This window comes from Dendrobates tinctorius, unplaced genomic scaffold, assembly GCF_039654945.1.
Source record: "Dendrobates tinctorius isolate UK_male_01 unplaced genomic scaffold, ASM3965494v1 ptg000211l, whole genome shotgun sequence".
In the NCBI taxonomy this organism is placed as follows: domain Eukaryota; kingdom Metazoa; phylum Chordata; class Amphibia; order Anura; family Dendrobatidae; genus Dendrobates; species Dendrobates tinctorius.
Window position 1 is genome coordinate 16,433,051 of NW_027361878.1, and position 12,943 is coordinate 16,445,993.

The 12,943-nt window shown below is 43.3% G+C and overlaps 1 protein-coding gene across 1 annotated transcript in view; it reads left to right on the forward strand.

Annotated features, from left to right (window-relative positions):
- Nucleotides 1–3,436: 3,436 nt before the first annotated feature.
- LOC141058309 (solute carrier family 22 member 20-like) overlaps nt 3,437–12,943 on the forward strand; it is a 53,144-nt gene continuing 43,637 nt past the window's right edge. Inside the window, exons 1-3 of the mRNA XM_073554514.1 lie at nt 3,437–3,467; nt 4,841–4,901; nt 10,769–11,572. Coding sequence (XP_073410615.1) covers nt 11,198–11,572 — 375 coding nt within the window. The 5' untranslated portion in view covers nt 3,437–3,467; nt 4,841–4,901; nt 10,769–11,197. The remainder of the gene's footprint in view (nt 3,468–4,840; nt 4,902–10,768; nt 11,573–12,943) is intronic.

Consider the following 12,943-nt stretch of genomic DNA (forward strand, 5'->3'; position numbering starts at 1 on the left):
GACTGTATGGGCTCCTGTCAGGTATATATTATTGTAGATATAGACTGTACGGGCTCCTGTCAGGTATAGATTATTGTAGATATAGACTGTATGGGCTCCTGTCAGGTATATATTATTGTAGATACAGACTGTACGGGCTCCTGTCAGGTATATATTATTGTAGATATAGACTGTATGGGCTCCTGTCAGGTATATATTATTGTAGCTACAGACTGTACGGGCTCCTGTCAGGTATATATTATTGTAGATATAGAGTGTACGGGCTCCTGTCAGGTATATATTATTGTAGATATAGACTGTACGGGCTCCTGTCAGGTATATATTATTGTAGATATAGACTGTACTGGCTCCTGTCAGGTATATATTATTGTAGATATAGACTGTACGGGCTCCTGTCAGGTATATATTATTGTAGATATAGACTGTACAGGCTCCTGTCAGGTATATATTATTGTAGATATAGACTGTACAGGCTCCTGTCAGGTATATATTATTGTAGATATAGACTGTATGGGCTCCTGTCAGGTATATATTATTGTAGATACAGACTGTATGGGCTCCTGTCAGGTATATATTATTGTAGATACAGACTGTATGGGCTCCTGTCAGGTATATATTATTGTAGATACAGACTGTACGGGGTCCTGTCAGGAATCACGGGAAGCTTAGGTAACTCTAGGCTGAACCCCGGGGCCCCTGCAGTGTCCCTCAGACTAGAGGAAACCCTGACTTTCCCTCAACCCAGGGTTTACACTGAAGGTGTGCCTGCCTGGGCCTCCACCCTGTCCTTGTCTCCTGTCCAGCCCTAAGCTAAACCCACCACCCTCCACCCAGTGAAGAGACCAAACACCAGACCCCACAAATAAGTATGGACAAGGGTAAGGGAAACGCACCACACCGCGTACACACAAAAGAAAACAATAAGGTGCAAGGGCAACCAAATATTACCACGCAGGGAGGAAATAATGGCAACAACAGAATATACTACACCAGATATTGTATGCTCCTAAGACGCCCCCTTCATACCGGTAACGCTAGCACAAGGCAAGAGCTATAGTCGGCGACGTCCATAGTCACGCAGGACAATTTAAAGGCAGGGGGCGTAGCTAAGCCCACACCCAGACTAACAACCTGGTTAACCCAATCCAAGCCGGATCAGAAGACCAACCGGCGCCGCTGAGAACAAAGTGGTAGGATGGGGTATTACCGCTGTCTGCCGGACAACCTGGTGCGAACCGTGTCCGACATGACATCAGGTGTATATTACTGTAGATACAGGAACACAGAGAAACACAATACAACAAACGTGAAAAAATACTCTGCTGTAAAAAAAATGTCAACAATAACCAGCAAGTGCTAGTAAAAAGATGATAGCAAAACAGGGTATTTAGTTGATACGTTTTTTGCAAAAAATGTATGCCAAGCCGCTCTACCAACACCAAGGTATACCCATCAGAGCAGTCCTATCCAATGTATTTAAAACCTGACCATGTGAACAGTACCTATATGAGCAGGGTTCAGAGAGGCAATGTCTGATGTGGACATGCTGTGTGAGATGGCTTTATATGTGCATGGCCCACATGAGAGGGGTGGAGTCCTCCCAAAAACTTGCAGACACAAGAAACCAATAGAATACAAACGCATGGGCCTTGCACATAGAGTGAACAAGTCAGTAAGACAATCTCGTCATGACTTTGTGGGAGGAATCATATATATGCTGTTGAAAATCCTTTCAGAGACCACATAATGTGGTACGGCAGATATATTGATGATCCTATAAAGAGAGCTTGGCACTCAGGAATAGTTTGGTTGTTGGTGCTCAAGTCAGGTATCCAACCCATCAGTCAAAAATGACAAAAATCTTGGCACTCAATATGTGAAATATTCAGACACTTTTATTTTGTGCATCCAGACAGAACGGTTAAGGCTATGTGCACACGATGTAGATTTGCTGCGGGTGCGCAGCGGATTTTTCCACGCAGAAACGCTGCGGATCTGCACTGTGATTTACAGTACAATGTAAATCAGTGGGGAAAAGGCGGTGCAGATGGTGCAGAAAATTCAGTGCGGAATTGCTGCGGATTTCAAAGAAGTGCATGTCACTTCTTTTGTGCAGATCTGCAGCGGTTCTGGACCCCTCCATGATAGAAATCCGCAGTGGCCAAAACTGCTAAAAATCCGCATCAAATCAGCAGACAATACGCATAAAAACAGCGGCAAATCCGCGGCTGCAGATTCTGCCAGGGGATGCGGATTTTGTGCAGAAAAATCCGCACCTCTTTTCCTACGTGTGCACATAGCCTTAAACGTTTTCGGTCCAGCATAGGACCTTCATCAGAAAAATCTCGTTTACTGAAATAAATAAATCCTTGCAATGGTAGCCAAAAGAAGGACAAAGTAGAGAGTCTGGATGGCCAGTGAAAATGTTAAATGACTGGCGTCTGGAAAGCGTATGTGGACTGTGCCGTCCAAAATTGGAACAGGCAGCTGTACAGCGTAGGGCTTCAGAAAAGGGACACAGCGTCTTCCACACAGGGCAGCCAGACCACGGACCAGGGCTTCACCAGCGCAATTCAATTCTAGTGGTTGTATACCCACTGCTATCAGCGCTGTCTTCACTCCTTATTTTAGTGACCCTGGAGGTCCCTTTTCTGAAGCCCTACGCTGTTCAAAATAAAAGTGTCTGAATATTTCACATATTGAGTGTCAAGATTTTTGTCATTTTAGATATATTGATGATGTCATCATGGTGTGGGGCTCGGATGTCTCAGACATGCAAAATTTGATGTCTTATCTAAATAAACTCCAATCCCTTCAATTTGAGATTTACCGTATGTCACAATGCTACTAATATAGAGTTCCTTGATCTAACTTTAAAAGGAATACCAGGTGAACCTGTCACTACTTCTACGCATAGAAAAAGCACTGTGGGCAATACTGTTTTACATGCTAATAGCCATCACCCAAGCACACCATCATGAGTATTCCTGTTGGTGAAATGATTACGGCGACGCGTAATTGTAGCATGGAAACACATTATAAAACGGAGGTCACCCAAATCAGGGAAAGATTGCGTGAGAGGGAGTACACCAAATGGAGTCTGGATCAAGCTGAAAGTGTTAGGTGTCGGATTTCTGTCGCTGCACAGCGAGAATCCCGAACCTTACTTCCAGCGGTCTCCCATTCCTCTCCAGGAGGAGGTTGCTCAGCAAACTCGTCGGTCCATGCGCTCTGCCCAGACCAGCTCCGTGGGTTTGCTTGCTACTGCCACCTCTGGCGAGCTATGACCATACATGCTGCTCAGCAGCGAGATTCTCCAGGGACTAAGTCCACATGTCGGGCCACTGAGCATGACCGTGGAGTGATCTCCCATTGGAGATCGAAGGTCACGTGCTCAGGTCCTGCTCCTGTTCGGATTGGCCCATCCAAGAAGCCAGGAAGGTCCCGGACGCTCTCTGCTATAAAAGGTTCGCTTGGCCGCTCAGCCATGCGCTAGGATAAGACTGTATTTACAGACTATGTGGAGTGAGTGATGTATGCACGTATGAATGTCTCTGGTGAATGACTCATTAAGAACCCCTACCCTTGGTACGCATGTGTTGTGCAGCCGAGCCTGCTAGCGCCCAGGCTTAGGTGTAGGTAGGACAAAGGTTGAGTCAGGCATCAGTCCTCACCAAGGACTCAGCACGCCTCAGTGCACGTGCTCCACTTCATAGCCAGCGTCTATAGCGGCGCTCGCGACAGCGACGCCGCGCGCTCAGTGGGCCTAGAGGGACTCTGACACCGTGTCCTTGGGGTAGAGTTCTGTGGCCATACACTGTGCGCTCTTTTGACCGGGCTCTGTGAGCTAAACAGGCTGCGGCATTTACGTTCAGCGGTTGTGCGACTCTGTGCATTAACAGAGTTCGCACCTGCTCATATTGGGTGACGTAACCCACGTGTGACTGTTTTTACGCCGCTCTATTCTTCCGCCATTACTTAGCAGCAGTGTACCACCTCTGCACAGCGAACGCACCTACTATTATTTTATAATTTGGTGCGTTCCGCCAGCCCTAACAGAAAGAATAGTGGAGAACAGACCACGTTTTAATTCAAAACAAAAAACAATAAATGAAATTAGTAATCCTGTAACTTTGGTTCTCCAATATAGCAATCAATTTTCTCTCATCAGAAAAATCATCCTTAATAATTTGTCTATTCTCAAGGAACATCCCGATATTGCTGAAATCATGAAAACTGGATGTAGAATTGAATCAAGAAGAGCGCCCTCATTAGGACAAACTCTATCACCAAGCTGTTTAAAATCCATCTAAAACTAATTCTACAGGCTGGCTAAATACAAAAGGTTTTTATGAATGTGGGAAGACGGTTTGTAAAACCTGCAAAGTCTCGCTAAAATGTCATAATTTCACTGATTCCAGCGGACTTAATATGTTCCCAATAAAAATCGTTTTAAACTGCAATACGTTTAATGCGGTATATATCATGGAATGCCGCTCTTGTCGTCTAAAATATGTCGTTAGTACAAAACGCCAACTAAAAACTAGAATCAGGGAGCACATATATGATGTAGAAATGGTAAATTTGGATAGAAATACATCACAGGTTTGCAAACATTTTATAGAGCGCCATTAGGGTACTTTGGAATCATTGAGACTATATGGTATAGAAAAAATATTTAAACCCAGTCAAGGAGGAGACACTGAGACAATTTTTAGAAATAGGGAGGCATGGTGGATTTTCAAATTAAACACCAGGATACCATTAGGACTAAATGAAAGAAAGGATATGATGCTTTTCTATTAAGAAATTTTATTTAATTTATCTCCCTCTGACTAAGTACTTCCCTGACGAAGCTGTCGTGGGGACAGAGACACGCGTCGGACCGGACAAACCTAACGGTATGACTGGGGTGATGGGTTATATTGCTGCATCAGTATGCATTAATTTGTAACTGCTATTGCATATGCTTGTCAATTAACACAGGGCCATTGCTGAGGGAATCTATGGACACAGTTAAACTATTGAGCTGGACTTAGTTCCAGATAATGTTATTTATAAACTGGTGCAGATGCATTTATAAAATACTGGCAGTATATACAAATTATTTTTCATAAGCTGCCTTAGCTATGAGCCATGTGTTTTTCATTTTTTAGCATCTATTCGCTACTGTTTATGGTGTGTTTGTTTGTAAATCTATGATACATGCATATGCCATTGAAGACAGAATCGTTGCTGAGGGCGCTGCTTTCTGGGCTTAGAATTTCAATTATATTGGAGAGATCCTCCAGGAGAAAAAGAAGAAATCCTTTATTTTTTTTATTTTTTTTTGAGATTTATAAGGGGAATATGAATGGTGTTATTAGCTTCACCATGCTATAGCTTGGATCTACATGATTATAAGTCCTGCATATAAAACTAAACATTCATGCTGCCTCAGCCATGATTTATGTGTCAGTTACTTACTGATTCTTTATCCTTTACTATACCCTGATTAAATATTCCTTTACCAGTCTACCTTGTCAGGTTTGAATTGTCCATGCTTTTTGTGATTTTTATGGTGTGTTTGACTTGTATTTTCTGTCTGTCAGGCATTGGTGTCTAATAACGCCTTTTTATATACATATTTCAGCTGTGTGTGCACTGGTTCTTGCGTTTCTATCCTCGTCTCCTTTCCCAATGGACAATGGACATCTCTGAATGTAATTGCAAAAATACCCCAAGTAATTTTCTTATTTAATTCCTTTGCTGCCAATAGGGGTTCTCCATTTATATTATGGGTGATTTCTTATCTAACTATATATTATGCTCCATTAAATTTTGTTTATTCACTCGTGATTATCAAGTCTGTGAAAATTGCTGTATATATACACATTTTCTTCCCCCTCCCCCCTTTTTTTTCCTCCCTTATTTCTATGTATATTGCTCATAAAAGAAAAAAATCTCATTGAACATGCGTTTTTTGTGCATCAATTCAGTACATAGAATGTGGAAGAATATGATGTTTTTCAAACAACTCCATTCAATTTATTTTTTCATCTGAATGGGTGAGATCTGTTTCTCGATGTAGTTGGATGAGTATTGCTTGCGACTCTTTGTACAAAAAAAATCTTTATTTTGCTGATGGTACGGCTTCAGCTTACATTTACAGCGTGCAATTTTTTGATAAAGTATATATTATGCCCTATAAAATTTATTTGTCTGCGCTATTTGAATATTGACCATTCATTGGTCATTTTTCAAGCGCTTTTTTTCTGTTCATACTAATAAAATACTTGTTTTTAACGTGTTGTTAAAAATTAAATTGTCAATGTTAGGGTATATAAAGGAATGCTTGCATGCATGTATATATTCTGCTGTTTAAAGGGAATCTGTCACCCTTTTTTTTGACTATTAGCTGCCGGCATCGCCATCAGGGGATTATCTGAATGCTGTAGATAAGCCCCTGATGTAACCTGAAAGATAAGAAAAACAAGTTAGATTATACTCACCGGAGGGCGGTCCGGGTCCGATGGGTGTCGCGTCCGGCCCCTCCCATCTTCATACGATGCCGTCCTCTTCTTCCCTTCCTGTCGTGGCTCCTGTGCAGGCGCACTGCTCTGCCCTGTTGAGGGCAGAGCAGAGTCCTGCAGTGCGCAGACGCCGGGAGAGGTCACAGAGGTCCAGCGCCTGCGCACTGCAGTATTCTGCTCTGCCCTCAATAGGGCAGAGTAGTGGCCCGCGCCGGAGCCACGACAGGAAGGGAAGAAGAGGACGGCATCGTATGAAGATGTGGGTCGCCGGACCAGACCGCGACACCCATCAGACCGGACCGCCCCCCCGGGTGAGTATAATCTAACTTGTTTTTCTTATCTTTCAGGTTACATCAGGGGCTTATCTACAGCATAACAGAATGCTGTAGATAAGCCCCTCATGTCGGTGCCGGTAGCAAATAGTAAAAAAAAAAAAAGGGTGACAGATTCCCTTTAATATTGCTTGCAAAAGAGAAAAAAATCTCCTTTTGTATTGGCATAGTCCATATGGGCTCTTATTTTCTTTTTTGTACCTTGTATGATGTTTTTCCCTCAGGTTTTTATTGTAACTATGCTGCTGCTTTTCATGTATTTCTAGTGTTTCTCACATTATGAAAAAAATCTTTTTTAATTATGTTAAATGTTTGTCCACTTGTTTCTACTTTGTGCCTACATTTTAAGACAATTATGCTAATTGTTTATTCTACCAGTGTGTTCACCGGATTACAACTTATATGTGAGGCACTTGTTTGTATTTGGTATCATGATTAAGGGAGCTAAAGGCCCCGTCTCACATAGCGAGATCGCAATTTTGTGACGCAACAGCAATCTCGCCAGCGATCTCGCTACATGTGACACATAGCGGCAACCGGACCCCCGCTGGATATCGCTGATCGTGATCGAATGTCCTGGGACATTTTTTCATCATCGGCGTCCCACTGGCCAGCATGCATCGCTGTGTTTGACGCCGACAAGCGACCTCGTTGGCAACGCAGAACTTAGGGACGCAGGCGTGAGTCATCAGAAAAGCTGCTGTGTGACAAGGGACAATGACCTCCAAGGTCATTATATGGATTGCCGGATCGTTGCTGCGTCGTTGAAGAGATCTACCTGTTTGGCAGCTTACTAGCGACCATGTAGAGACGCACCAGCGATCCTTACCAGGTCGTATCGTTGTCGGGATTGCTGTTGCGTTGCTATGTGAGACGGGACCCTTAGTCTCCCGAAACGCATTGATATCATCACTTGTCTGCCACTGTACCGAAGAGTTTTTTCCCCTATGTATGAAGTTTGGTAAATAAATCTTGCTATTTTACTAAATTGATTGAGCTGGATGCTTTTCCTTGGATGTTTTCATGCCCTGACACAGTGGGTCCGTGCTCCCAAGACCAAGATGCATTGACGGGTGAGCTGGAATCTGTCATTCTTCAGTATACTGCACTCCCCATAGGCAGACTCTATAGTATAATGCACCTCTCCCATAGGCAGATGCTATAGTATAATACAGCCCCAATAGGCAGATTCTATAGTATAAAGCAGCCCCCTAATAGGCAGACTTTATATAGTATAATGCAGCCCCCCATAGGCAGACTCTATAGTATAATACAGCCACAATAGGAAGGCTCTATACTGTAATGCTGCCCCCTAATTGGTAGACTCTATATAATATAATGCAGCCCCCCATACGCAGACTATAGTATAATGCAGCCCCCTAATGGGCAGACTTTATATAGTATAATGCAGCCCCCATAGGCAGACTCTATAGTATTATTCAGCCCAAATAGGCAGACTCTATAGTATAATGCAGCCCCTTAATGGGCAAATGCAGCTCCCCATAGACAGACTCTATAGTATAATACAGCGCCCCACGTAGGCCTACTCTATAGTAGACAGACTCAATAATGCACCCCCCACAGGCAGACTCTATAGTATAATACAGTGCCCCCCATAGGCAGACTCCATAATGCACCCCCCTCAGGCAGACTTTATAGTAGGCAGACTCCATAATGCAGCTCCCCATAAGCAGACTCTATAGTATAATGCGACCCCCCCATAGGCAGACCCTATAGTATAATGCTGCCCCCATAAGCATACTCTATAGGGCATAATGCAGCCCCCCATAGGCAGACTCTATAGTATAATAAAGCGTCCCCCCCGTAGGCAGACTCTATTGTAGGCAGACTCCATAATGCACCCCCCACAGGCAGACTCTATAGTATAATACAGTGCCTCCCATAGGCAGACTCCATAATGCACCCCCCTCAGGCAGACTCTATAGCATAATGCACCCCCCTTAGGCAGACCCTATATGGTATAATGCAGTCCCCTATAGGCAGATTTTATAGTATACAGTGCCCCCCTGTAGGCAGACACTATAGCAGGCAGACTCCATAATGCACCCCCCCATAGGCAGACTGTATAGTATAATACAGTGCCCCCATAGGCAGACTTCATAATGCACCCCCCTCAGGCAGCCTCTATAGCATAATGTACCCCCCTTAGGCAGACTCTATATGGTATAATGCAGTCCCCCATAAGCAGACTCTATAGAGTATAATGCAGCCCCCTATAGGCAGACTCTATAGTATAATACAGCGCCCCCCCTGTAAGCAGACACTATAGCAGGCAGACTCCATAATGCACCCCCCATAGGCAGCCCCATAAAAACAATAATTAAATACTCACCTCTCTTCCTCCTGGTTCCTCTGCTGCTCCGAGCGCCAGCGCATCTCCGGAGAGCCGGTGCCGGATAGTGACGTCATCGCGACCCCTGTCAGTGTTGGCGTCGGTGACGTCAGACACTGTGAGGGGGATGATGGGAGAGAAAGTGTAGCGCTCCCTCTCTCATCAATGCGGTCAACTGTATAGACATCCAGCCACCGATACAGTTACACTTGTGATGACGGGCGGGGGCCCACTGCTGGCACCAGGCCCAACCCCGCTGCTCAGGAGCAGGGAGATAGTGTCTGCCTACGGGGGAGGGCTGATACAGTTATTGTAGCATAGTTCCTAGTGGAACTCTCATAGCACGGGGCGACCAGCCCCTCTGTCCACTCGGTAGCTATGCTACTGAGCAAGACTGCTACTACAAAATGACCTCCAGCCGGCCACTAACATCCATCTGTCTACTAAAACTGCCAGAAACAAACTCCATGAGGGTGGTATGAGGGTCCGACGTCCACAAGTCGGTGTTGTCCTTGCAGCATAACACCGTGCAGAACGATTGGCATTTGCTAGAGAACACCAAGACTGGCAGATTTTACATTGGCACCCTATGCTGTTCACACTGAGCACATGTGACAGAGCCTGGAGACACCGTGGAGAATGTTCTGCTGCATGCAACATCCTACAGCATGACCGGTTTCGGAGTGGGTCAGTAACGGTGTAGCGAGGCATTTCTTTGGAGGGCTGCACAGTCATCCATGTGCTAGCCAGAGGTACCCTGACTGCCATTAGGTACCGGGATAAGATCCTCAGACCCATTGTGAGACCATATGCAGGTGCAATGGGCCCTGGGTTCCTTCAGATGCATGACAATTCTACGCCTCATGTGGCTGAAGGGTGTCAGCAGTTCCTGCATGATGAAGGCATTGATGCTATGGACTGGCCTGTCCGTTCCCCAGACCTGAACCCAAATCAAGCACATCTGGGACATTATGTCTTATTCCATCCACCAACGCTACGTTGCACCATAGACTGTCCAGGAGTTTACTGATGCTTTAATCCAGGTCTGGGAGGAGAACTTTAAGGAGAACATCCACCTCCTCATCAGGACCGTGCCCAGGCATTGTAGGAAGGTCATACAGACACATGGAGGCCACACACACTACTGAGCATCATAACCTTGTCTTGAGGTGTTTCCACTGAAGTTGGATCAGCCTCTAATTTGGTTTTCCACTTTGAATTTAAGTATTATTACAAATCCAGACCTCTATGGGATATTAATTTTGATTAACATTGATCATTTTTATGTTTTATTGTTCTCAAAGCATTCCACTATGTAATGAATAAAGATTTGATATCTAGGATGTGGTATTTTAGTGTTCCTTTTATTTTTTTGAGCAGTGTATATTCCCGAATTGTAGATGACACGAGGTGAGTACAAAGAATTTCTTAAATTCTCAGTATAATAATTTCTGCACATGATGAAACGTTAACCCTCACAAACCATAAAACTGGATACCTCCTACTCATGTACATTTGGCACTAATGTTTTTCTAATGACATACAGATGCTTCCTTCCTTTTTGTCCACAGGCCAATGAGGTCTCTGACTTATCTCTTTGTTCTTTGGGACTAAAATTTGCTATTTCATAATGTTCTGGGACATTTTGTTATAATAAGAGGAGGAATGATAATCTGTGAATGATACAATGAATGGAACAAAGGACATTATTGCAACTAGTTTAAACTGCATGAAGATAATTCATGGTGATGTAGAACATTGATGAGGAGAAAGGGAGGGGTTAATGGAAAGGAACAAAGGTATATATACATATAAATGTTAATAGAGACACAACATAAATCTGCAATGTGCAAGGAAAAGAAAGACAAGGAAGACTGAAAGATCTCCAAGGCTAGAAGTCAAAGTAGATCTTGTTGGAGTCCTCTTACCCGTAGAGCAGTCATAGAAGGAAGGACCAACCATTCACCAAATAAGTGTGACAAGATCTGCATGGCATCCACATGGCTTTCAATGATGTCCTTGAGTCCTTAGGTGGAGTTGGCTGTTTTCAGATACTACACACCATCCTGTTATTGATACCAGTGGCTATGTTATCATGCCACAATCTTCTTCAGAACTTCACTGGTGCAGTGCCTGAACATTACTGCAAGCTTCCATCTACAAATGTCCTAAATAATGAAAATCAAACACATCTAATGAAACAATTTACTTCTTTGGACCAAGATCAAAAACCCTGGAGATGTGTCCAGTTCCAAAAGGCCAAAGATCTGTTATTGACCTCAGCTAGCAAAGCAATGGAAGGAAAGAATATGGAATATTGCAAAGAAGGGTGGACGTATGACCAAAGTATCTTCTCCTCAACCATTGTGACTGAGGTATGTCTCCTAAATACTCATGGTTACAATTTAACATTGTTTATAGTCACAAGACGACTTTGCCTAATTTGATCCATTTTATTCAAGGCATGTGTTTTCACTAGTGGTTTTATGCAGGGCATCCACTACAATTCTTTTTATCCCATGCTCGGTCTTTTAATGACAAATAAGTGGTTAAGTCATAGATAACAAAATATATGTATTTCTATGTTTAATAAAAATTATATATATATAATTTATTTATTTGATTTTTACCTGTTCTTCACAGCGGTTGGTAGGACACAGTAAGTAAGTACCAACATAAAAATATATTTATAATATTTACGGAATTTTTTTTACATTAGACATATTTAGTACAGATTAAGTGTTATAGAAGCGAAGATTAATTACATTCATAAGATTGATGAGCAAAGAAGCAGAAGCCGCAACTGTCCAAGAACTTGACCCTAGACCTTTAAGTCATTGAAATTGGCATGACGCTGATAGAGCTGATTCATTTGCCCATGATGAGTTAGTCCATCGGTATAAAAAGCCATATCTTTGGGATATGCTATGGACCACTTATTAGAAATGTCCCGAATTTGACCTACAAACTCCCTGACAGAAGTTATGTCGCTTATCCATGTTATGTAAATAAAAGCTTATAACCTGACGTTAAATCCATCCATTGGTTGTATAAATTATTCTTTTGAAAGCTGAAACCCTCTGAAATGTGGTTTAGGTTAAGAAAATAAATTGCCATCAATGCAAAAATATTGATCATTTAATGGACACAGAATGGTCAGATTTTGGCAAGACAACAGTTTTGTCGCCTGGTCATATAATGCACCCAATCCTAGTTTACATCCTCACCTGTGCTCAGTAAATGATCGGTTTATTAGTGGGTGTGTATAAAAAGAAACCCAGCACCCCAGACCTTCACTTGAGCTGCAACTTGAGCTCTGACAACATGCCAAAATTCCACCCTGCGACCAGAGCCTGGATTATCAAGAGCTTGAAGACCAGATCCACTGCAGAGGTGGCTGGCACCTTTAATGTGTCTCAGCGTCAAGTACAAAGAATTAAAAAAAGATTTGAAGAGAATGGAGATGTGTTTGACAAGCCCAGGTCCGGCAGACCCCGCAAGACAACCGCTCAGGAGGAACGTTTGTTGGTTAGAAAATCCAAAGCAAGACCCTCTTCCACTGCAGCAGAGCTCCAACAGGCCTGGTCACCTCAAGTCCCTGTGTCAACTAGAACAGTTTGTAGGATTCTGTCTCGAAATGGCCTCCATGGTCGAATCAGTGCCCAGAAGCCAGCACTAAACAAAAGGAAAATAAAAAACCGTGTGGCATTTGCAAAGTCCCACAGCCTGCTAAACAGATGGACGCT